General features: G+C 36.0%; 1 protein-coding gene across 5 annotated transcripts in view; it reads right to left on the bottom strand.

Moving 5' to 3' along the window:
* rdgA (retinal degeneration A) overlaps window positions 1-27,141 on the bottom strand; it is a 97,478-nt gene that overhangs the window by 7,252 nt on the left and 63,085 nt on the right. For all 5 annotated transcript variants that reach the window (XM_017908517.1, XM_017908518.1, XM_017908514.1 and 2 more), the window contains 2 exons: window positions 20,746-20,887; window positions 1,412-2,079 (listed from right to left, as the gene is read on the bottom strand). In XM_017908517.1, the coding sequence (XP_017764006.1) occupies window positions 1,412-2,079; window positions 20,746-20,887 (810 nt within the window). The remainder of the gene's footprint in view (window positions 1-1,411; window positions 2,080-20,745; window positions 20,888-27,141) is intronic.

Below are 27,141 nucleotides of genomic sequence, written 5' to 3'. Positions count from 1 at the left end.
AAAAAAAAAAAAAAAAATTGGAAATATTCTTTAAGTATAAATAAATCTGACTGCGAAAACTGCATGCTAATGTGCATCATGGTTTCCTTAGAAAAAAATCTCGAAGAAGTCGATTCTTATTAGCCGGATTACAAGAATACCCTCTTAAGTTCAGGAAATTTTTATCATTATGTACACACATTTGCATGAATATTCTCTTGTAATGTTGCTTACTCGCGTTGTGGTAATTGTAGCCAAACGAAATGCTTGAACTTTTGAATAAACTTGCCGAGGAAGTTTCGATAATATCCGTAGCGACAACCTTTATTCCGAAAGGATTACCTTTACTCAGCCACTTCCTAACTACCAGCCAGTCCGTGGAACTTTAATTAAATCTCTTGTTCATTTATCATATTTCCCAATGACCCACCTCTCTTCGCCTAATCTAACGAGCAAATTCAACGCAATTTTCATTCAATTGACCTAATTCTTTGAAAAACCTGCTACTTAAAATTCGAAGACAGTATCCAAAGGAAACTTGCTTCTTTTCCCTTAAAGTGGGCACCTGGAGCAATAAACATCCCACAAATGTACCGGTGATTATGACTATAGGGTGGTCTAAGTCATCCAGAATATTTAAATTTCGCGCCTTAAATATGTTATAAATTAACCCTTTGCACTCCAAGCAATTTTTAATATGACTTAGCAAAGGTATACTGGTATAATATATAACAGTGAACATATGGTAAGCTTCGGGAATTTTATCTAACAATTTTTGATATAAATGCAACACAATTCTAGTACCAGAGTAGCGACAACAGTGTGCAAAGGGTTAAAAAAGCTAATTTAGACGAAGGAGTCACTAGAATATCGATCTGACAGTGCAATTTTAGCAAGAATGGTTTTTATAGCAACGAATACCCCTCAAAATACGAGATAAAGACGGTTCTTCTGATATTTTTACTTAGACCACTTTCGTAATTACCGAATCGAATGAGTCGAGACGAAAACGTAATATCACCTTCGATTTAAAAAAGGTGAATTAAAAGATGAAGAAGAAAATTTCCAGAAAGTATAAAATGTGACATGACCTTCGCCATGAAAATAATTAAAATCTATGACAAAGGACAAAGGGGAACAATATCGTAAAGGAAAAGAATAAAGAAGAAATATCCTAATGGGAAAGAATACAGAGGACATTTTCTACAATTTAATTGAACAAAAATTCCAAACATTGTATAGGATAAAGAAGAAATATTCTAAAGGAAAAGAATAAAAAATAAATATTCCAGAAATTAATAAAAAGAACAGAGTAGAATATAATATTATTTTGTAACATCACGAAATAAGGTTTCATCACTCCACAGAGTGCATTACCAAGTCTCCATGCATTTCCTAGTTCCCTCCTGTAATTCATCATGCATGAACTTACCCCATTTTTGGCCCGCCCTGCGTCAGATCAAAGACCTGCCTAGGATTCAACAGCCACTGGAACTTTTGTAGTAGCTTGGCTCCCTGGTTGCCACCAGATTTTGGATTAATAAAGACCAGCACAGGTTTCACAGCCGGTGTAGGTATAGGTTTCACCACCCATAATCTACCCTGATCCTTGTCCTGCTCCTTGTCCTTCTCTTTCTCCTTTGACTTCTTCCTACTGGCCCCAGCACTGCCACCAGACTTCTTCTTCCTAGGCGACTTTCTCAAGCTGCTCTTGAAGCTACCTTTCCTGGGTAACTTCACTATCCAGGACGGTGGCACTATGATGGACGAGTGGACACCCAACTCGCAGTTCTCGCCTATCTTCTCCACGTTGAAACACGCCTCCTTGTTGTGATAAGCTAGCTTGCACCAGCTGCAGCTCACCGCGACGATCTCCTTTGAGCTGAAGCTCAGCTTCGATTGGAACGACTTGCCGCAATTCGCGCATTTTCCCTTCTGGGACCGTCTGTGCACCCAGTGGTGGTGCGTGTTCGTCTGCTCTCGGTATTGACGGACCCCAACGTCGCGGAAGCTCGACTTGCAGGCGAAGCTTAAGCTCACTGCGCACACTGCATGGGCCACCACTCTACAGGCGGCGCATTTCATTCGGGGCCCATGTTTCTGGAAATTGAAGGAGGTTAGACTATTTATTAGCGATTGTAAACGATGGTACTCGTGTGATAGCCAATGTCAGTGACTGATATTAATGTGATAACTACTATCAGTGACTGGTATTGATACGATAGTCATTGTCAATAACTGATACTGGTGTAATAACCAATGTCAGTGACTGGTACTGATGTGATAGTCAATGTCAATAACCTAATTTTGTAGTACTAAAAGTAGCTTCATAGTATGAGGTACATTATAATCCTCAATAAAATTTTATCATGATACTTATATGTATGCTACATTTGGAATACTCCAAAAATGATTCATGTATAATTATTCACTGATACTGACAAAAAATAATATAAATGTTATTGAGGTTTATAATTATTGGACTTTCATGTTCTAATAATATTATCATATTGTACATCCGACAAAAAGGATATTAAAGTAAACTCGATGCAGAAGATAAAATTGCAAACACCAAGTATTTAAATTGAAATAAGAACAGTTGTATCGCCTGATAGTATAACAATTTACTTATCATGGCTTCGCGTTGTTAGCCAAGGAATATGCAAATAATAGACGCCAGGTCTACACATATGATTACAAAAGGCTTCTTTGTCGTGTCAAGGAGGATTAATGTAGCACGTATGCGAAACATTTTTACATTACGTTTCTGGCGTGTACTTAATTAACTCTTTACACAAGCCTCAATGTATGCACATTTTTTCAGTTTCCTGTTATTTTTAAATCGATATATGATTACCGATGGTTATACCACTTTTTTAGTGCAATCAGAACGAAATATGAAACGAAATGCAACAGTGTATCCATATTTTACAATTGCATAATTTTTAAAATGCAATTTTTAAATATCTTTTTAAGTAACTAAAGAATAAATAATTCGTAAAATATATTACATCAATATTGCATAGTCGCCCTATATATCATAAATATCGCACTAAAATTTAATTTATATTAATTAAACATTTATACTAGAACTAATTAATAATCGCGACATTATAGTATTTATTAAAAATCGTATTTAAAATTAAAGAGTTTATCGAATTATCAAATAAACGAATCATCTTTAGCATCTATATTTATGGACCAACAGAACATTGGTCTCGACGCTCGCAGAAAGAAATAAGAATTAAAAGGAACTAAAAATCCCTAGAATCCTATTAGTCAAGATGGCTGCTCGAAAAAAACCGCATCGCGGGCGAAATCGGGTTTAATGGCGTTTGAAAACAGCCGGGGTCTCGTTAGAGACTCTTTAATGGCATAATCGATAAAAATTACAACCAAGAATACGTAATTCAGCCGACCCCTTTTACCCCATTTGCAAATTATTTCGCTCGCTGGCTAATAACTACGGTCCTGCGACAGGACATTTCCATTTCCACTCTTAAAGAAGAAAAAAAGAAGAGAAAACGGAAAACAGTCCCGGAAGGACAATGGAAAAGTGGATAATCAGTGAAAAAGGAAATAAATTTCCATTCTCGAACCACTAACTCGCAGCAAGCCCCCTGTTTAATTCAGAACGCGGTACAAACACGTTTGTTGTTTCCAAAAAACACGGGATGGATATAATGAGCGTATCCCATGTTCGTGGAACGAGCTTTCGTGTGTGCAAGAATCGGAAGCTTTTTGCACGCGTCAAAATTTGTTCCTGCCCTGCTGAGAAACTCTGATAAAATTCGTAATCTGTTACACGGTATTGAAAAAAGATTTAAAAAAAGAAAGTGGAGGAAAAAAATTCTCAGCCGGATGGAAACAGATAAGGTGAGAGCGGATTCTGGGAATTGGTGGTACACGTGTAAACCAGCGTCCATCCTGCTCGCCACGTTTCAAACGATTTAAAAGCTTCATCGGTTCGCCCATTGTCTACAGGATGATCAAAGCGACGAACGATCAGCGAGGTCAAACAAACTGTCGTATACGGTCGTAGCCAATGGCTGCATAAATTCAGTCGTGCGACTGGTAGGGGAGGGAGTGCTCTAAAATCGTGACGATTCTCGGGAGAGTGAGAAACGCGGTCGAGTAGAATAGCGACGGTAGCTCGTAGAGGGTCAAGGCTGGGCGACACAGACCCTCGTCGAATCTCTTCTCCGTCGTTTCTGTTCCTCTCAAAGGAAAGCTTTTTTCCCTTCCGATATTGCTCAGCCGTCGTGGTTTATATTGGCCTACATGAGTCACCCGAAACGTGCCTCGATCCACTCCCGTGAATCGCGCAATTTGTCCGGAAGATGGAAAGAGAAAGAGGATGTATTCACGCGTTCTCCTTCATGATCCGAAGACACGATATTATGTTTGTCCTGTTTTTATGGAATCCGTTAATTGCTATCCTCTAGAGACGTAATTTTATCGAGAGGGAGATCTTAGGTTCGGTCCACAAGAACTCGATCCCACAAACACCTTCAAACTATTCTCAGGCCAAATTGGATTGCTCGATTGAGAGCATTCAGGGGTGAATCTCACTCTATTGCATCGGCTCTCGTCCTACTGCTCTGTGCTCGAGTCTCCCCTATTGCTGAGATTGAAGACATAAAGTGTAAATTTAATGGTACGTGTTATTTACGCTGAACGAGTTTATTAGAGAAACAAAGTTTATAGAGATTAAAGAAATAATCTTCCAAGTTACCATTTATAGCAGATACGTTTATTGCGGCGTATATTTATTACTGTGTTAATATAAAACGAATGTTTTAATAAAAATCGTCAGTACCGTGGTTTTCCTGGAAAGGTAAGAATGGTGAGAAAAAGATAAATAAATAGTTACCTTTAAACACAATCGTTCTATCTCGACAATTAAATTTATAACATTTATGATTAAGATACACGTAGTAGTATGTTTTCAGAAATGTTTTATCTTCGATGTGCTACAAAAGAATGATTCTAGTGAAAAATTTATTTTTTAATAACGCGAGAGAAAATAAACAAATACTTACAAAAAATTGTATGCGTTCTATTTGAAAATATGTATTTTCATGTGGTTTTACGCAAATTTAGCAGTTCGATATATTATATTGTATAAAAGGCAAACACATTCAATATCCCCAGATGTATTCTTAAACGCAGCGGTAAAAAGTACCTGCAACGTTTTAAAAAAAGATTAGCTTTCACACACATGGTTGAAAAAAGGAAATCCCTTCGTTCGAAACATAAAGCTAACAGAATCCCAGACCGTAACGATGGATCAAAAAGCCGCAGTTGAAACGTACGTTTGTCCAAACGATTTGTTTCGCGTATTCTAACCACTAACACGAATGCCCCATGGCGATACAACGTGAGTCGATCCACCGCTAATCACTAAATCAATAGGTTTAATTGTGCGAACACATTGTCACGCGTCGAATGAAGCAACCTTTCAAATTTCGCAATCTACACTCATCCCCAGCAGTCATTCCCATTTCTGCTGACCGCGACTGTCGCGAAAGCCAGCATAAATACACATAATTCAAGCACAAGTCAAGCGAACTAAACGAGAATAACATTGCCGTATTTATCCGTTCACGTTCAACGATCGGTCATCTTAACCTGGACAGCATGGAAGATCGCGCGTACTGAATCGGGCATCTTCGCGTCCACGAAAGGAACCGAAAGGACTCGGTGGTGGGGGGTCGCGCGATCAGCGGGAAACTTAAATGGAAAATTCAGCGAATGAACGGGCGCCGATTTATCAAAGTCCCGAGCCACCGGTGGAATCAATCTTCGTTACTGGTATACACCACGGTCGATGCTCGAATTCCTCTGGAAAACAGGCTCGTCGCTGACGGCCCGTGAGATTTATTTATCGCGTCGAAATTGCTGCCTCGCGACGGCACGATCGACGCAGAAAATCGCAGTTAAACGAGGACCCCAACCTCGCGCTTCGTTCTACCGATCGGAAATGCTATAAATCGAGAGTGTAACCGAGATAGTCCTGATCCATATGGCTTTTCATCTCCTTTTTACTCTTCCTTCTATTTTTTATTTTTTGCCTTTTGGTTCATGCGTTTCGACGTGTAATGGACACGGTAACTTTACACGGTTCGAACTTGGAATTTGTGGACCGATGACGGATGGAATTCAGGTTCGGGAATAGTTGCAACCGAATGGTTAAACGATTAACCAATGGCACGTTATAAAATTCGAGTGTAATCGTGGATCTGAATATCCAGTGCAAAAATAAATTAATATACACATATTACGCACCATAGATCAGGTAGTATGTAGTTTGGTATGCTTCTGAAGATTCTGGAATCATGCAATTTTTTGAAAATGGAATTTTTTTTGTTTATGAAGAAGGAAGTTATCAATGAAAGTTGTAAATTCTAGATAGAAAATTTGGGCTAATTATTTAAGTTACGAGAGATACTTGGCTGATTTTAACGATTTTCAAATAAAATTTTCGACTTTTTCCTATACGTAAAATTCCAATTTGGGTATAATTTTTAAGATATTTGTACTACATTCCCGTTACATAACTCTAGTCGTAAAAATATAAAAAAGATAACTTCTAAAAAATATACTGGTAAAAATAACTTTCCATCTGTTCAAATAAAGGTTGAAAAAATTAAAAAGTGGTTTGGGAAGCGAATATTTGGAACGGTTGGAAAAATTACAAATATTAAAAAATAATATTGAAACACGCGTTGCATCGAACGATTCGAAAAATTGAAAAAAATAGTTTATGTAGGAAAAGAATGTTATGAACAGTTTCAAGGATTAAAGAAGATGAAAAATGAAAAAATAGGCAGAAAAATTGGAAGAATTGAAAAGAATTAAAAAGTGGCATAGAGAAATGATGCTTTGACCGATACAAAAATCGAAAAAGATTAAAAATGAAGAGATGGACAAAACGAGGATATTTCAAAGAATTTAAACAATTAAAAAGGATATATTTCAATCAGTACAAAAAATTAAAACAGCTTAAGCAATGATATAAAAAAATGATACTACGAAAAATTAGAAAAATTAAAAAAATATATATATAGAAAACTATTTCAAACTATTTTATAGAAAGAAAATTGCCCCCTCTCCCTGCCAAAAAATTAATAGTATATTTGTAAAGGGGAAGAATTTAATAAATTGAAACAAAATTTTGTTTTAAATTAACAACAATGTAGAAAGAGAATACGGGACGGTTTAAGAAATTACAAAATGGTTGGAAGCAAAAAGAAGCGGAAATGGCGATCTGCCCGCCGGAAGTTAGCTCGCACGTAATGCGTGTTGATCGTTGAAATCTCTTCGACGACAAACACCGCGTTTCACAACGAGTTTAAACGTATTTTGAAGCGCGTTAAACCTAATTTAATACAAATAGTGCTTGTTTACGTAGTTAAGAGGCAAGCTTCAATTTGCCCCGTTAACCGGATGCTACCACGTTCGCGTAAATGTCCCAGCATATAAATTGATTTTGAATTCTGTTAAAACATCACGAGCACGCGGTTGCGTGTAAATTGTCTAAAATCGCCGAAATAACGCGATTCAATGATCGAATAAAACGCGAAAGTGCTTCAGTTGCGGGAATAAAATAAATTGTAAAATAAATTGTAAGATAAATTGTCAGCGAATTACCAGAAATGACAATTGCTCTTTTGACATCGCAATAACGATTAAAATAACATCCGCAATGTCTCTTTCGCTTATTTTTCAAAATTACAAAATTATTATATCAGCCTTGGTGCATTAAACATTAACCCCTTAGCTGTTACGGTCCTCCCAATTTGAATAACAAATGGAAATTTAAATAACTTTTATAAAACGGATTTTATTAATTCAACCAAAAAATAAAGACTTTTCTTTAAATAGAAAAACATAGTACCAATTTTTAAATTCCCTAAAAGTGAAAGGCAAACTATCCGACATTTGCCAGTTTAAATCTCTAAGCCAACTTAACCTAACCTAAAAGTAAACCGAGCCGTACCTTTCACCGGCAATTTAAAAATGCCTCGGATAAAGCATTGAAAACGACGAGAAGTATAACAGACAGCATAAGCCACCGTTGCATTTGAGAAACCGAAGCTTTAATCTTATCACGGCGGCTGTTATGAAAATAATGATAAAGTGAGTGATACACTGCTGACAGATGTTATATCTCGCCCCTGTTCCACCGAGGCGGAAGAAACGAAAAGGAAGCGGCGAGAGGCAATAAAATTTACCCGTGGAAACGCAGACGGCGGTTGATGAAATCGAGAAGGAAGCACGGAAGATATAAACAGCATAGAAATAAGAGGGGCGAGCGAAATCGGCAAGTAATATATTACACAGTCGTAGAAATCTTCGGACTTCTTCAGAATTCTTCGCGGCGGGAGAAAAGTCGCGATGCGTTGGAAACAATCAGTAAAAATGTGCCCTCGCGAGACAAATGCGTTCTTTCAATTTCAGTTCGCTACGTTTTAATATTTATAAAGGCATCCGGAGACTGCGCGTTCTGATATTTCCCGTACCACTGTGAAAATACTTTGGAACTACTTTGCCTCTTCGTGGAATAATATTTCGAAATTTTACCGCTGGGAATTTTTCAATGAAACGATTTAAAAAATTTTTGTAACTTTTTAGAGAAGTGCTTTCATACTTTTTTACTTAAATTTTATATACCTTTACTTTATATCGAATTGCTAACCTTACCATCGTCTGTTACTGGCGTTCGCCACAATGTGGCGCCACCGGCAAATAGTATGCTGTTCATCGCAACCCTACAGTCACGTTCTAAAGTATTCAAATATATCTCTATAATTCCGATACCCACGTTCGAAGCTATCGCTTTTAAAACACAAATAAACATCACTCGAAGTTGGAGAAACCTCCTTGCCACTGTCCGCATACAATTTCAACGGACAAATTTCGAATTGTTACGTTCGAGACCGAACTATTTCAGCGTTACCGAGTTCTGTTTCAGTTCTGTCGATACCAGATAATTTTGACATGGAATCGTTGCGTCGCGAGCGCGATTCTTTTCGCGGGAAAAATCGATACGCGTTTATTTTCGCCTGCATCGAAATTACGTCGTCGGAATACTCATATTTTATGCAAACTTGAATTTAAACGACGCTTGCGGGTCAAGAGTGCACGCGGGCTTGCTTTCCCTTTTTCCACCACCCCTGATACGGTCCGCGGCTTTAGAAACAGTTTTGTTCCCGTTCGCAACGTTCTTATTTCGCGACGCGAAACGAAGAAATGTCATTTCGTTCCTCGCCCTATAAATTCTGTTATGTAACGCGGGCTCTCTCGTTCCATTTCTTTTAACCCCGAGGAAGATGGAGTGCAGGATCTTCTTTCTATTACGAAACTTAATCCTGACGGACCAAACCGACTAAATACGATTAGCGAAAATTACGTGCACCGAGTGTACTTTTAAGACCATTAAAGAAACATTACCGCTTCAAATCTTTCCGTTTAATCTATTACTACTTCACCTTTCCCGTTTCTTGTTTATCAATTTAGAATTTTCTGATAATATTGGAATTTGGATAATTACGGAATATAATTACAACGAATGAGGTAAAATGTATATATAATAAATTTAGAATTATAGTCTTAGCAATTAAGTTATTAGAATTCCAAAAATTATAACATTGTAAATTGCAATCTTAAAAATTACACTACTATAAATTATAATGTTAAGAATTATAATTATTATATAATAGTTATTAATATAATAAATTACACCTAATATTTATAATTTATAAATAATTTAATTATATCTATAAATATGTAATACATTATAAGTATTATAATTTTAATATTATAATATTACCATTTTCATAATTAGTTAATTGTAAAAGTCATTTAATTTCAATTATTTTTTTTTAATAATAAAAATTAAAAAATTATTATTATTAAATTATTTTTCTGTAAGGTAAAAATTGCCCAGTGCAAAGAGTTAACAACTCATAATACATTGTAAGTATTATAACATTCCAAACCTTGCAATTTTAACAATTATAATAGAACAAATTATAATTGCAAAAATCCGCAAATCGATACGAATTACAATCCCTATTAGAGAATAATAATATCACAATTTGTAAGATGAAATATTGCAGTCTTTCCTCGTGGCTGATTTCGATAAACTTGTACGTGCTTGGTACTGCGCTGAGACTTTAATATACATCTCTCGTAAAAGTTGAACTCCCACAAGATGAGCACGTGCATACTCCTTTTTAATATATCCGCAAATCACCACCGCCCTGTACAGGTTGCACGCAAAATGTACAGCCGCGGGCACACGTTAAGTGCGCTTTCTAATTTCGTATCATGCAAACTAGCTGCAAAAATATTTACCGTGCTAGACGCCGCGCGGAAAATTACTACCCCCCCGGACCATCCCTCTACATCATCGCTTGGCCTGTAACCGAGGCTTGCCCGATAATTTTCTTTTTATACCAGGACAAAGCGTTTTCGCAGATTGCCAATTTCCGTTATTAACACACACAGAATCCACCTCGCTTGACTTTTACCCTTTGCTACCATCATTGCGCTGCAGTTTGGATTCCCCGGGCTTTTAAAGCTTCGCTAAATAAATGTGTTTATCAAGGAATATTAAATATCGCGCCAGACGAGAATTATCAACCTTCAAAGAAACTCCGTATAACCGTCTCGAAGAATGGGGAAATTAAAGAAGGAGATCGAAAAAGTGTTCTAGAACGGTATATACGTTCACTAGATCGTTTAAAACTTGGTAAAATGAATGTTACATATGGTGAATTATTTGTTCAAATAAAAAAAGTATAATTAACACGTTAAGTGCCACGCCGGTCCCCGGGGGGCGGCGCTAGACTTTCCGTTTGGGCCCGGCCGGTCCCCAGGGGGCGGCGCTAAACTCTCCGTTCGGACCCGGCTGGTCCCCAAGTCCCTTTTCATATGAAAAATAAAATCGCAAATAAAAAATAAAATTCTTTGTTTTATTTCCAATTGTTTACAATTATTCGCATCCAAGTGAATAAGAATGCTAATTGTAAACAGGAAGTGTGGTAATACAGACTGTTAAACTATCAAAATGGTCTAATTCACTGTCATGGTACCTATGACCCCAAGAGCCATTGGACCTAGGGGGTTTTTGATCTCCTGAAATTTATTTAGTGTCTGCCATCTTAGAAATTATTACTGCTCGGAGTAATCTTCTATTCATTCCAGGAAACACTTGCAATTAGGATCCTCTAGAAACCAGAATTCTCCCGTTTGCGAATTTCACCTGGGATCAGGTGGTTGCTAGACCCATCAGGATACTGGTGTCAAGTGGACCCCAAACTCAAAGAGTCTCTAAAGCCAAGTGGTTTCTCATCGAGCATCATCAAGACTTTGACGAGTTGTTCCTAGTTGTTCTTGGGATTGATAGAACTTTAATACAAAATAATTACCGAGGTCGAGTACTCCTTACAGCTAAATAAACTTCGAAGCTGCTGGAATCTCGATGTCAAGCGATTTCTAGAGCCAAGAGAACTTTGAGGTTAGATTCGGAAATCTTGAGAGAATCCCGTTGTAAAGCTTCCCTGGAACCAGGGAAACTTGTACACCTAGAAATCACTAGGATTTAGGAATCTTGAGAAAATCCTGTCAAGAAGCTATCCCTGGGATCGAGAAAATCCCGAAACTAGATAATTCGAGAGTCAAGATAATTCTCATACTATCGGGTGTGCCAAAATTCGCGCAAGTAATTTTGACAGAAAACATAGGGTTTTAATTAAAAATTATAAATATTGCTCACCAATGAAGACACAAAAACAGTTGTTTCTTCAGCAATAAAACATTACCTAGATTGCTAGATCAAATATCGGGTGTCCCAAAATTCACGCAAATAGGTTTGATAGAAATTACGTTGTTCTTTCGTACAGCGCTCCATTTTTAATAACCCTGAACTGTCAGCTGTCCCATTGTCTTTTTCTTCCGTTGGTAACACGTTACCGCACAAATGGCGGCAAAATTCAAATCCCGTGTGAATTTTGTAACATCCCATATAACCTGCAGAAAATGTTTTTAGCATTTACGAGACTCAGGAACTGGGTGAGGTTAAGTGCACTCCTAGGGTTAAGCGCACTCTGGTGAATCCTGGATCCGAAAGGAGTTTGGCGCTAAGCAGATCCAGTAACCAAATCAGCCTAGGGATATTCGCGATGCATGCAGCAATTGAATCTGGGAATAGAATCGCAGCGATACGTTGAACCGGCAACTTGAGCAAATTTAAGAGCCCTCTTAAGATAATTGAGATATTTATCATGATCTACGATGATTTATGCTCTTATGCGGTAGCAGGTAGGATATATTTATAACGAATGTGACGTTGTGATACAGCCTGAATTATTAAGGCTGTTATATCTAATAGCGTGCTTGCTCGGTTTGTTGGTGGCTGATTCAAACCTATTAGTCCTAATGAAAACTCTGACGTGCGTTACTAATTTAATACCTATGTCTATATCATGCCTATGTATGTAATTTAACGATACCTTTACAGTCAAGTTTCCTATAAGGCGGAACGAAAATTGACACAATCTTTCTATAACACGGTCTCCTTATAACGCGTTTTTCATACAAGAACATTCTAACGATAACTCATAATCCTAATACCTCCCTTGTTATCGTAGACTATGCTCGGAAATGAAGAAAGACTCTAGGATAATATCTTTGTAATCCTATATTGCAATTGCTTAAGGGCTCGATGTTTATTTTCGTTCATCGCATGGACACTAAAATAGACATTGCGTACACATTCTCAGAAGTCAATTAATACGCTATAATTGATTCGACAGAGGCGTAAAATCAATGAACCGCATTACGTTAATGAGATGGCGTGTTTCAATGAAACCACGGAGTCAAAGAACTCGAAATGTTTCAGCTTAAATCAACCTATCGCACGTTTTATTAAATTTTAGACCCCACAAACCGTTAATTGTACTACTATTGTGTAACTATATACGTGGCAGCAACCATGATCGCTCTTATAGTGACTGAAGACAATTAACTTATACATAGAACATTCTTTGCGTATTTGAAGAGTTATTATGAAATACAATTCTTTTTGTTCGATTCAAAAATTAATAATAGTAATAAATTATTAGTTATGTTGCTAGATCAAATATGGGGTGTCCTAAAATTCACGCAAGTAATTTTGATAGAAAACATTGGTTTTTAATTAAAAATTATAAATATTGCTCAACGTTCTTAACAACCCTGAACTGTTAGCTGTCACGCTGTCTTTCTCCTTTTATTGGTAGCACTTTACCACACAAATGGCATAAAATTAAAATCTTGCGTGAAATTTGAGACACCTTTTAATAATAAAATTATATAACGTGAAAAGAAAATATAGTAGTGTCCGCTTTACTGTCCGTAATTGGTATTATATCCGGACACTTATCTGGGCGGTTGACTTGTGAAAATTCATCTGCTAGAAGGAGAACGTGAGTGAGAAATGTACTGGCATCAGAAGGAGCATCGATAACGCATTAGTATAGATGGTATTTCAACAACCCAGTTCTAAAAAGTGGTGAAGATAGCGTTGGACGCTAAAGCGGGCAGAACTCCAAACACTTATGCGGACAGTATTTCAATAAAAATATGAAATAATACAGATACAAGATATTAATTTTTCAGACACATGGACAGACGTGTATATAACCTCTAAGTCATGTGACACTATACAAAATTCTATCTGAGAAGATGTATCCCCATTAATTGAACACACTGTATTTATATATATATAAAGAAGATATACGTACAACGAAGTAACAAAGCTATCCCATAAAAACGATTGGTCAGAGTTTTTCTAATTAAATTTGCACGTAACCCATGTTCGTTGTACCTCGATAATGGTCGCAACCCCCTCCACACTTAAACACTCCGTGAAATTCTCCGGAAGCTAATTAATGGAACCATTTAATTATCCAACACGATTAATGCCGCGATTAAAACACGTATCTGGAATAAAACCTCTTTATCATTAACAATTCACCGATCCCGTTTCCCCATATGGTCCTCCCGCTAAGATATTTCCATCGAGTTATTCTGAATGCACGTTAACTCCGAAAGATCGCGACTGATCATGGACAGATAAATAAGCGACCTTCTTTTTATACCTCTGACCTACAATTTCTGAAATATCACGAAAGCAATATCGAACGTGTGGGGGAGAAAAAATTTCATTTCCCTCATCGAATTTCTAGACTCAGACAAAAAGAAAAAAGAAAAAAAAAGAAAAAAAGAGAAAGAAGGAAAAGAAAATTCTATGGTATGGTATACGCGATAAAATGACGCACGATCCGGCCTCCAAGAGCACACAGCTCTCGTAAAAGCGAAAGAAACGCTCTCGCGAAATAAACGTGGGTCTGTGGAACGACTCTCTCGCAACGGTAATCTCTTCTCGTCTTCCCCTTCCACTAAGCCCCGTCGATGTATCACACCATCCGAACGTTTGTCCCATGACATTCTGTGAAACCGTTTAAAACTTCCGAAATAGCCGTTCGATCGGAAGGGAACTTAGAATTCGATCGACTAGTCGTAACTGAAAATAATTTTTCTCTATAAAGAATGCATGTCGTCCTAACTGCGTTCCACGGAACTATTCGGAGACCGTGCACCACTGTCGCATTCCCGCCTTTTACTGGCCATTATCCGTCCTTCTCTCGCCAACCGTTCGTCATCGGTATCGCAGACGCTATTTTTCACGTCGCGTCGGCCAACGTTGTTTTTATCCGTGTGCCACGGACAGTCGTATCTTTGGAAAACATACTTTACGAGTCCATACCCCGCATTTTCTCCTTATACATTTGCCGCTACGTTTTTACGATTATTCGCTTGCAGTACGAAACTACGTTCTTGGAGGTTAGCCTGTTTTACGTCAGGCGCGGAGTGGCAGTAGAACAAAGATGGCGTAAATTGCTAACTAACGAATTTAGTCAACGAAGCCGAGCACGTATCGACGAAATCGGTAAACGCAGTCGAAAAATAGCGCAGAAAAGTAACGAATCGATGGGAAAACAAGAAACGTAATTAGCAAGGAGTCCTGGAGACTGGAACTTCCCGCGCTTTAGAATTAAACGGTAATTAAAAAGTTTAACAAATATGAAGAAATCAGGAGAGAAACGGCTGTTAGAAAAGTCCGATAAAATGCCTCGCGTCCTCCACCCGCTAGAAAGAAAGCTCGGCATGCTAAAAATAGAGTGTCGGAAAAGTAATTAAAAACCGTTTTAACGCCTTCCTCTTTTTTTTCTTTTTCGCGGCCGAGTTTCCGAGCTGCGAACGGATGCTGCAAAATAGTATGTCCGAATGTGCTGCAAAGTCGAAATAGACCTTCCTTGCCTTACATTTTCTCTATCTCCTGCTATTTCATCTATTTTGCCAATTTTTCTTTCCCCTTCCCTTTTTAATTTTGTTTCATTTCACTTCACCGTCGAATTTTATATTTCTTATTTCAGTCTCCGTGCAATGTTCGATAAAGAGTTAACTTTGAGGTTAGGTCGCGGCACAACGGCCAATGACAGATCGCGGACGTTCTCGAGAGACGTTATGCGCATGCGCTGTCTAACAGTCGCCAAGCGGTAATTACTTACTCGTTACCGAGCCGATGATTATTTAACGAAATAACGAGAAAACGATTACCGTAACGTTTGATCGATTTCTATCGTGATTTAACGTGCCCCGGGAAATCGTATTCGCGATAACAATTGCGCGAGATTACCGTAGCTACCCCTGCTGACAGAGCCAGTGTATCTGTATAAATGGACCTGTGTATGATAGATCGTTTCCCCTGCCACACGCGACCACATGTTTTTTGACCGGGTTCGCTTCGTTTTAATCGTTCGTAATATCGTGTGTCTCGCGAACATGTGCTCGTGTATGCTGTCCGACGAGTTTTATTTTCTTATTTGCCAGTTGTTATTTCATCGTTATTTATCGTGTCAGCTTGTACGGATTTGCAGAGATTGAGAGTGGATTATTTATCATGAACCTCGGGAGAGTAACGAAATGCATTTGTAGAATTTCGTAATTTAGATGGAAATCGCGTAAAAGGATTCTTAATTGGGAGAAAAAGCGCTGTACCTTATATTAAACTCCACATAACGACGAATGTAGTTAATTAACGATATTTTTAGATTTTAGATAATTATTTATACTGATGGTTTATAATCTTTCAATTTTTTGGTAATTTTACGAAGAGTAATATAAGAATGAAACTATTAATACCACACAAAATGCAAGAAAATTAAATGGAGATACCATTCGATCATACCTATAGTGCGGAAAATCTATAAAAATGACGTTGTATTCCACTGTTAAAAAGTCTAAACAAAAATCGGACAGCTTTTTCGATAAATTAATACATGACAATATTCGGCAGAAATTCTCAGCAATTTTGTGTTCGCCTGACAATCAATATGTCACCTCAATTTATGTATAATAATAATTTAATATCTATTATTAATTACATATTTAATAATAAATTTACATAAATGTGATATTCAATATTTTATAATAAGAATTAATAACAATAATTTATTATTATTATATTATTATTTTATTATAATTATAATAAATTTAATATTCATTAATTATCGATATATAATCTAAATTTATATTTCTGTAAATGATCAGAAAAATATAAACTCAAAGACACAGTTAGAAGACTAGTCTATTTTTCCGCATCGCAACTGCGTGCAACCACCAGTTAATTTCCTGTTTCACCGACACGTCGTTCGATTCGGATGAGTCCCCAGTTAAAGCATCTTGGCGACCGAGTTCCACGTGAAAGGAACATAAATCACGAACAGCTAAATAGATCTTTAGCTGGCCGTGTTTCTACGCCAATATTCGTTGCACCGGATGAAATTTATGGTTGCCCCGGAACCATTAAAATTAAATCAAACAACGTGTAAAAAGCTGAAACACCTTGATGGATTGGTCGAACTTGCAAGGGATAATAGAAAAAGTTCTTATGATTCGTCTCGTGTGTCTAGGTTCCCTAGTTAGAGTTTTATCGATAAAAATTCTTGCCTCTTTATAAAATTTATTATTTATTTATGACAGCTTTTTGTTTCAAATTGATAAAAAAATTATTATAGTTTTATTTAGAAACTAGGGAATATTTAGGGTATTCGATAATAAGGTAATATATTCGAACACATTGAAGAACAGCTCAATAAATTGATAATAACATAAATATCAGTTTTTAAATCAGAAATCACCTGATATTTATAGAGCATAGGATCACCAAGGAATAATTTAAAATCCAATAAATAAAAAATGAAAAAACTTGCGTTAGATTTTCCATGGCATATATGGTAAATTTTAGAAATCAATTAGAACGATTGTGCAATCATCTTTCTACCAGCATCAAAGAAACACGATTTAAAATTCCCGCGCAAGGTAACTAAACTAATCAATATTCGAACCAACAATCCCATTCAGAAATTAAATCCTAAAAATTAGTTTTAGTAATTGCCAGAGATTATTGCAAATAATTCTTTGACATCGTAAACGTCAAAGTTCGCGAAAACAGGCTATCACCTCAAATATCACCTCCGAATACCTACAACAAAACACTGAACACTCTTCGTCAGAGAAATATCATATGTGTCCGAGTATGTTCACCGGTCAGAAAAGGCAATAAAGATTTTCCGTGAACAAAACGACATTGTTAACGATGACAGATTTCTGAACGCGTTCCAAAGTGTTTCAATTAACGCAACGCGAATGTATATAACGTGGCCATGTATACGTGTGCTGCTGGAGCATCGTTACCCGGCAGGACCTCTGTATTTCGTTACAGCCACCATTGTGCGCCGCAGAAACGATTCTCCTCTCGCTCCTGAAAAGTTTCTGACTATTCAGAGCATCGTTAATTTAACGGAAATGTACCACGCTTTTCCGTCCGCGCGTTTGCCCTCGCAATATCTCTCGCGATACATTTACCTTGTTCGAATTTAAATATTTTCTACTCGCTTTCTGATCCTTTTACAATTGAAATATGAACACGCGGGGAGAGTATTTGATCTGAATTATAATTCGTGCAACAAAGTTTCGAACAGTTCAATTTATTTCCGAGAAAATATTTCTCGGCGTCGAGTGGGTAGCGATACAAAAACAGCTGGTATGTGAGGTTAGGAACGCGACCGTTACAGCGCTATGCGTGGCGTGATCATTTTGACACCAAACGTCCTCTGACACAAGGACAATCTCGGTATACGTTTCGAACGGCATAAAAACAATAAACTATGGTCTGGTGATTCGGACGACGAGCTGAAAGAGGAAAAAGGAGACGCAGTTGGCGTACGCCAAAGACGCAAGATTATAGCTACGTGTTACATTTTCTGGGTATACTCTTTTTAATCTGATTTTCCGACGAACTCATTTCTCCTGTAATAATACGTCTAATATAAAACAACGTGTAATTGTACGTACGAAATTTTCTATATGTTCTATTTTTCAATTTTTAATATTTTTATGCAGGATTTATTAATTTTCTTTCTTTCTTTAGGAAAAGTATTTTTCATATACGTACATACACGTATCGTCTTATGGAAAGAGGACTGGGAGTCATCGAAAATACTCTGAACAGAACGAAATAAAATGATTCGTAGGAAACTTTCCCGAAACATCCTCGAGAGAAAGAACAATTCTGCTCTCGGGAAAAAAGTTTCAACAGACACTTTGTGAATGCTTTTTTAAAAAAGTTATGGACTAAAAACCCTTGCATGCCCTGCTTTTGCCTAGCAGACTGCAATAACTGAAATTCATGAATATTGTTTGCTCATAACGAAAACAATTTATCATGAAAGTTGAAATGCATCTGTTCCCTATTTGCTAACATTTATGAATCTTTATTATTGTAAGAACACAACTTCAACGTTTCAAATGCATTGCATAAAATTGCATCTGAGAAGTAAACTGATGAAGAAGAATCAAAGGTGACTAAATGGTATACCGTTAAAGATTTTTAATTGTGCTGCAAAGGAAGAGTCAAATGAGTCACTGTTAATGAGACTTTCTTTCTCCTTCTCTCTGTGTAGGTGAAGCAATTCTATTTTAATACCGAAGATTATTTCTAATTCTTTCTAATTATTTCTAATTATTTTACAGGACACGCTCTTAAGGAAGAAAATCCTAGAATTAACTTGGCGAACAACTGGTCACGTCATACTTATTGTTAGAATTACACAAGTTCCAATTTTACCTAATCTAAATCTAACTTTAAACATAACCTCTCACGTGTCATGGTAGATGTGGTTAAAGTATATCATTATTTAATTTTATCACGGGCAAAGTTTAACTTTGTTAATTTGAAAAGGTTGGTTAAAATACTAATATATTAAATATAATAATTTATTTATTGAGAATATTTTATATTTTATGTTATATCCTACATTATATTTAGTATTATTTTAAACTTGGTTATAAATTTATTAATTTTTTGACCGCGTAATTTAAAGAGATTTAGCTAACTGACTAAAATTACTATGATTATTTTAAACGATTAAAAATACTATACATTGCATTGAATATTTTCTTCTCTTTTTTTGTAACCTTATCATACCGAGTCCTGTACTATATTATGGTAACTATTCCTGTATATGAATAAATTTGTAAACGGTTGCTGTATAATGTACTATGTAATATGCAGTTATTAATAAACCGCAGAAAAAGAAGTGTCAACTTCTACTAACTAGATGCTTTATATAATAAAGTTTTCCTTCAGATATGCAAATCATTTATTCCGTCTTAAAATGGAACAAAAGGTGTGCGACAAAATCGACCCTTATTCTCGTTGCATAAGTTCGTTTTTTCCTTTTAATGTCGCTCGTAATAACTCACGAATGGAAGATATCATGTAAATGAAAATTATGTAAATTCATGTCGCGAATAGTCGTGACATAACGATAATTAGTTTTCGTCGCGATACTCCAACATCGACTTGACTTCCGGCCGAGCCAATCTTACAAATTAGAATGACAAATTGAGATAAATTGCAGCCGATATCGACTGGCGTATATTCTCAACGTGTTTCCCTAATGAATGTGATACTTCGTTGATATTACGTAATTGTTATTTGTCAAAATAATTGGCGATGCAAACGACTGCATTTGAATTCTTCGGATAGTCCGATCGACGTTACTTATATTAATAGCTGGCTTTATATTGTATTATATTAGAAGAAAAATTGCAACTGCTGCACTGCGTGCAGCGTTACGATATGTATCAACGTTTAAAATTAAGAACGACTCACGCCACAGTTCAGTAAAAACGATATAGAGCGGGAAATATAATATACTGATCGAATTGTTAGAAATTCGAATTTAATTTGTATGTTTGCGGGATAATTTATTTACAAATTGAGCGACTCACTATATATATATAACAAATTTGTTGAATCTAACAGCAATAAAAAATCAATTTACAATTTTTTATCATTTTTTCGTTCACTTTGTCGGTTGTAAACAAATTATCACCGCAATTATAAATTTCACCATTACGAATTTTTATTAACTCCATATTGTCTCAATGAAGAAACAATTATACCTCCATTTTATCTTTCATAAATGATATAAACGATATAAAGATAACAGAACAGGCAACGCCATCTTAATGGTAATCTTAACCTGCAAATCTAGCCTAGAACAGAACCTAACCTCCATTCCCTTTGTCACTTGTTACCTTTTACCCCCACCTAAACGCTCGCGAGTAACTGTTAACACTTACCGCGCAATCGTTGACGTAGCAGAAGTCACCTGAAGCTGACGTCGGTACCCAAAGATGTTCTCCATTAAGTGCACCAGGACCCCAATCGGGAGTTGATCGGGGTTCACGGTGACCGCCACTCGTTCCACCCTCTTCTCTCCCTCTGAAACGGGCAAGACACTCGATTACGGACTGACACTTCGATATCGCCGGTGTGCTGTTGCAGTTGACGTTAATTCCTCTACAGAAATTCCATTACGACACGAACAATCCACGTTCGAGAGCTTGGCGGAGAATAGTAACGACTCTCTTCGAAGCCTTCTCGAATTTAAATCCCTGTATATTGAGGCACGTGATTGCATCGTATTTGGGACAAAGCGTTGATCGTTCCGTGAAGAATTAACGTAACAAACTGCACAGTTGACCTGTCATAACACATCGATTCACGAATCACAACGGTTAGACGACACTGAAGTAAGCGGGTTTTATCGATGTTTTCATGCTGATCATACAACAACGACGACTCGCGCCAAGCTTGATAGCGATTAGTACTGCTTTTGTGCAAAACTAGATAATTTCGTTTTATTGTTTCACTGTAAAAGTTGATCTATCAATAGAAAAGAATATTTCGTAGAGTAAATCATGCTGATACAAATTAAACCGTGTTACGTAGACAAAACATAACCTCTGCGTTTCGAAAAATATTACTGAAACAAGCAATTCAATATCGAATTCCCTACGTTTGCTTATAAATATCAAACGTATATAAAATTTGTTTGAATCCATCACATACCTTCCTCATACTTATATAATGTTATTTATTCCATTCAACGTTCCTGGTGTATTTTCATTCCTCCAGAAACAAGAATAAAAAAAAATTTTTATTAAAATATCAGCAATACGAAGATATTCGTACATCAAAACAGAAACGCCATATCGTAAAAACTAACATTAATTTCTCAAAATCAAACACTATATGACATACATATATTCTATGCCTGTACTAATTTCATTTACATTAGCACTTGTACTTAACCTATAAATTATTATAACACATTTACAAATGAATCCACACATTACCATGATGAGGCACAATTTAAACATTCCCATAACTTCACTACGACAACTATCCTAAACAACACAAGTGTTAAATCTTTGCTACCTACCCATTATCTCAACCATTGTTTATCTTCAACACAACGTCCTACGCTGTAGCCATATGCATGTTTCACGTTGAACTAGGTATCAAGCAACCAACGAAAGATCTAGTTTCATGATTAACTCTTTGTTGCACTCTTCGACGAGACGGCGGCGAAAGAACTAGTTGATACCGTGAAGGATATCGCAAGAACGTGGCTGCGTAGTGAAAAATGTAAGGACACTTTAAATTTCAGAGATACAGTTCGAGCATAATGTGCGCCACGGCGTACAACTTTAACGACAAATGTCACCCCAGGTTCCACGTTCCCTTTGGACGATTATATAAAAATTTTAGGCCGCGTTCGCAAAGCCGCTCGTGCGGCTGCTGTCTGCATAATTAGTTCGGCGGAAATTGCCGGATATCTGGGTCAAACACGGGACAGAGAAAGAGGGAACGCGAAATGACGTAGTCTTTCCGTGCTATGCCACCTATAGATGACTATCTGTTGCGTATCGAATACTTCGAACGTAAAAAATCGAAAGATCTGAAAGGTTTCGCGTTACGTTTTGTACGTCGGAAACGGAAATTACTCGTTCGGCCATGTTTTACTGATTTTCGCTCGTATCCTCGAAATTGTATCTCTTTGTCGTGCCAAAGGATATACTTTCCGCTTTGTTTCGTTACGAACTTCGGCACGTTTTATTCTCGTAGGAAGATTGAAAAGGTATCTAGGTTAGAATTCACGAATTCACAAATGGGATACAATTTTATGCACTTTTACACTCGATGTTTCGATATACTCGCAGTAACAGCCGGTTAAACCTACGTAACCTCGAACAACCGATCGTCGTACCGATCGACGCGGACGCCATGATTGTTTCAAAGCTGCGATTGCCAGTGTAGGCAACATCGTAGAAGAATAGTACACGCGGGAAACAAACGATTTTCAAATCGATCGCGTTGAAGTTCATACGTACTTGTAATATAATTTATTTCTATTAGCATAATTATCGAACCTTTTAAATAAAGATGATAAAAGAAATTATTCCTAATATAAAAATAAATCAAAGCAATCTACAGGAGGGAAAATATATCTTATTTCGTGTTAAAATATGATATATTTTAGCCTGTTCGCTGAATTAAGAATTTAATGAATGTCGAATGAATCACCTGGCCTCCATCTTCGAAATTAATTATGATTACCAACCTTCTGACAGTATGAGTCAATATAACCTCACATTTACTTCGTTAATAACTTCCGTATTGCATTATTAGTAAGTATAACGATATATACAACATAAACAATAATTTTACAAAATTGAAGAACTATTACGAATGTCTTTGTTATTTCTCAATAAATATTAGAGACTGAATTTTATTAATCTTCGTGCTGCTTCGATCGTTAAAATATTTACGAATTTAATTATTTACTTAAATCCTATTAATCGTTTGTAAATACGTTTCTCGTTAATATGCTTATTTTCTGAGCATTCCCGTTCTTAATCGAAGAAGAAATTATTAATTCAGTGATCACTATCGCACACGCCAGGTTTATCCACTATAATCTATTCGTTATGAATTTACGACTTATGAATCATGACTCTGAGAATATGAAAGATCTCTGGACCTAAGTAGATTCTATTGTACATTAATAGATACAAATCATTACAAAGCAGTCATTCAGATATTCGAGTTTCTAGTAATATACACACAACGAAATAATAAATTATACTAACATATTTGAAGTAATGTATACAATCATATTACTAATTATACTTATACAAAAGAGGAAAAAATGATGAAAATTAAAAGAAATTAAATTAATTGAATTCTTTATAAAATTATAAAAATAACAGTTATCTCAATTACTCTGTCACCCATCACCATCTCATTCGCTCCAAGCTCTCTCGTTTACAGTAATACGTACAATTGTATAACTAATTAAATTTATACAAAAAAGAAAAAAATTATTAAAATTAAACGAAATTAAATTAATTAAATTCCTTAATCCCCTAATAATCCTATACATCACCAATTATAAAAATACCAGTTATCTCAATTACTCTACCACCCCCATCATCGTCTCGTCTGCTATAAGCTCTCTCGTTTCAACATTAATTACTGTAATTGTAACTTCCGATGAAAAAAAATAAAATCTTGCAAATCATTCGGTCACTAATACCAATCGCAATAACAATTATCTCCCTCTTGCCTCGTTTTCCATTACCATCCCGTTTGTTGAAAATTATAAATATCGCTTTCGATTAAAACGAAAAGAGAGAAACCAAGGAAAGAAATGACATAATTCACCAAAGGGGCGGTTATAAATATCCTCGTTTAAACCCAAAGAAAGGAATCGGATTTTCCTCCAGTTTTGATGTCATCTAATTACCACCGAGAACAACGAACCACCTGATAGTAGGCGAGCAGGTAAAGGAGAGAGGCTCATGGTACTTATACTCTCGTATAAATTCTAAATATAACGGGGTCTGGCTACGGGACGATGCGCTATGTAGAATTAGTCCCTTAATAATGAACGCTTTGTGGTCATTAAAGATTCAGGTGCATCCCCCGAGGATACGCGAACGTAATACCGAACCTGAAAATTTCATTTACCGATAAACCATACTCGGTTCAACCAGTCCGAGGCCCTTCGGGGACCTCTCAATATTCAAAAGTCTACCCCCGCTATTGGAATTCATCCTGTTCATTAAATCTGTCGTCAGAATGTGGGAGCGTTCAATCATTTGCACCACAATGATGAGTCCAACATGTCGCGAGTTATTCATGAGGAATCTCGTAATTATAATTTACTTTGATCGCGAGGCCATAATTATATTCTACACGTTTCAATGCGTACAGAATTTGAAGAATTTCGGAAACTTTTGTCCAATTTTGTCTGGTAAAATGATAAAAATAATAAAATAAAATTATACAAATTTTCCTTTCGAGCATAGGAAAAATTGATTCATTTATTTGCACTCGTTGAAATAAAGGAATCACAAATTTTGGGCTGGAAATGATTTTTTTTTTTTTTTATTTAGGAAATTAGGGAAAAAAATAGGAAATTGAATTATTCAGGAAATTCAAAAACGTACATATGATCCTTCAATTTCGACACGTAGTGGATCCAAATTCGGAATTTGTTATTAAATTTTGTGCATTTTATTTCATAATTGCTCTCATTTATATTCGCAAATGTTATACGCTTGAAAGAACTGCATTAAATATTATGCCTTTATGTCATTTCATTAACATATATATTTGCACGTGGTAAATAACTTCCGATAGGATTTCAAAATAAATCGGACATTCGAATGCTTGAAAATTTGATTTCCTTCATTTTTTGATTGGCTTTTATAAATGATATTCTACAAAGCTTTCCATGATTTATTTCTGTCAATTTTTTACACTTGATCGACCAACTGCATATTTGCATGAAATAAATCATTCTTGATCAAATTTCGAAATGGCATTCGAAAAATATATTTTCTTATTTATTATTTCCCTCGCTTTTAACTGACTCTTATAAATCCCATTTTAACCATTTCTTTTTCCAATTATTTTCATAAATGTTGCCCAGCTTTGTGTCATTTGTTCAATTAACTATGCATCACATATATGCACCGGATAAATAATTTTATGTAAATATAATATAATAAATATACTAAATAATATAAATCGGTCCTTCGTGCATTTCAAAAATTGATTTCCTTATTTATTTACCTCCTTCGTTTATTATCAACTCTTATAAATTTTGTTACAAACTTTTTGTTATTCGTTTCCATGAACTGCATGCACCTTTGTATCGTTCCATCAATTCGCCATGTATTTGCGCGAAATAAATAACCCCGCGACAGAATATGCAGTTTATCTGAGAAAAATGTAACACCGAGCAGACGCGAAAAATTCGAAATTCGTTTTAAACATCACGAGAGGTACGAATTACTATAATTAATCGTAATATGATCGGTATTGTCCCGATCGATACCGAAGATAAACGTCCGAACGTTCCTACGCGACGCGAAAGGAGTAATAAATTATTGTCTCTAGTTAATTAATCTGTATAGGACACTAGGTTAATTAAACTGTGCGAAATGAGAGATAAACCCACCATCGCTTTCGTAAACCAATAATTGTGTTTGTAATTGACTTCCGAGGCCAGAGGGTCTCGCTCGCTCAAAGGAATCAATTTTCAACAAAAAAATACAAAATCAATCAAATAAATTATCCGACTTAAAAATCCTATCACCGTTTCTCGCTCTAACGAATCGTGTTAATTTAAAAAGAACCTGTAATTAACGATAAATATTACTCATTTAATAAAAATTAGTAATATGAACAAATTTATGAAATTAAAAAAAAATCAGATTATCATGGAGTATTTGGAATTGTCAAAATTTTACATTAATCATTGTTAATTAATTTTCTACCGATTACTATTAATATCTCCTTGAACTTGTTTGTATTACCATATTATACATAATTATTGTATGTATATCGGATAATTGGTATTTGTTACATAAATAAAGTATACATAAATAAATAGAGAAATCGAAGGTATATTTTTTCCGAAATTTTTCAAGTAAATTCTCTCGTCTGAACGGTGTATTTTTATATATATAACGTATTCCAAGCCACCCGTCAAGCGATTCGGGTCAAAAATCCACGAAGAGGGTGGACGAACGCGGGAAATCCTCGATGGCGGGCAACTGCTTGAAAATTTTACCACATTGGAGAAACGTGTTTGGCGGCATGGCCGATGAGCCTCTCTCAAGGTCCTTTAAAACGCGAAAAATGGTTAAGCGTGTATCGACAGTTCGTAACACACTGTGTCAAGCGACGGAATGGAAAAATAGAACGCGAGGAAATTGATAAAACTTTGTCATCGTGTCTTTGCTGCTACTTCCATTGCATGTTCGCCTTAAAGCGAGCTTTTAGTGCGGACAAACGAATGATGGTTGCCTGTCGTAAGCATCCTTTTAAAAAGGAAATGATAATGTTACGAAATGTTGAATTTCAACGTTATATCCGAGTAATATTTATCATTCATTGTATAGTTAAGAATTATATTTGAGTCACATTTATTTTTGCTACTGGCTATTTTCATATTTCCAAAATTATCTGGATAAGCGGTTCGAAATATGGAAATTTACCGCAAGACCGTGATATTATCTAGATAGTACACATCGATTCAAATAATATTTCCATCCATTTAACTATAAAAATAAAAAACGTTTGCTGTTTCGACTTGCAAATAAAATAATATTACACGG

Source organism: Eufriesea mexicana, unplaced genomic scaffold (assembly GCF_001483705.2).
Source record: "Eufriesea mexicana isolate 0111107269 unplaced genomic scaffold, ASM148370v2 scaffold11180, whole genome shotgun sequence".
NCBI classification, from domain to species: domain Eukaryota; kingdom Metazoa; phylum Arthropoda; class Insecta; order Hymenoptera; family Apidae; genus Eufriesea; species Eufriesea mexicana.
The sequence above is the reverse complement of the archived record's forward strand: the minus strand, read 5'-3'. Positions and strand labels throughout refer to the sequence as shown.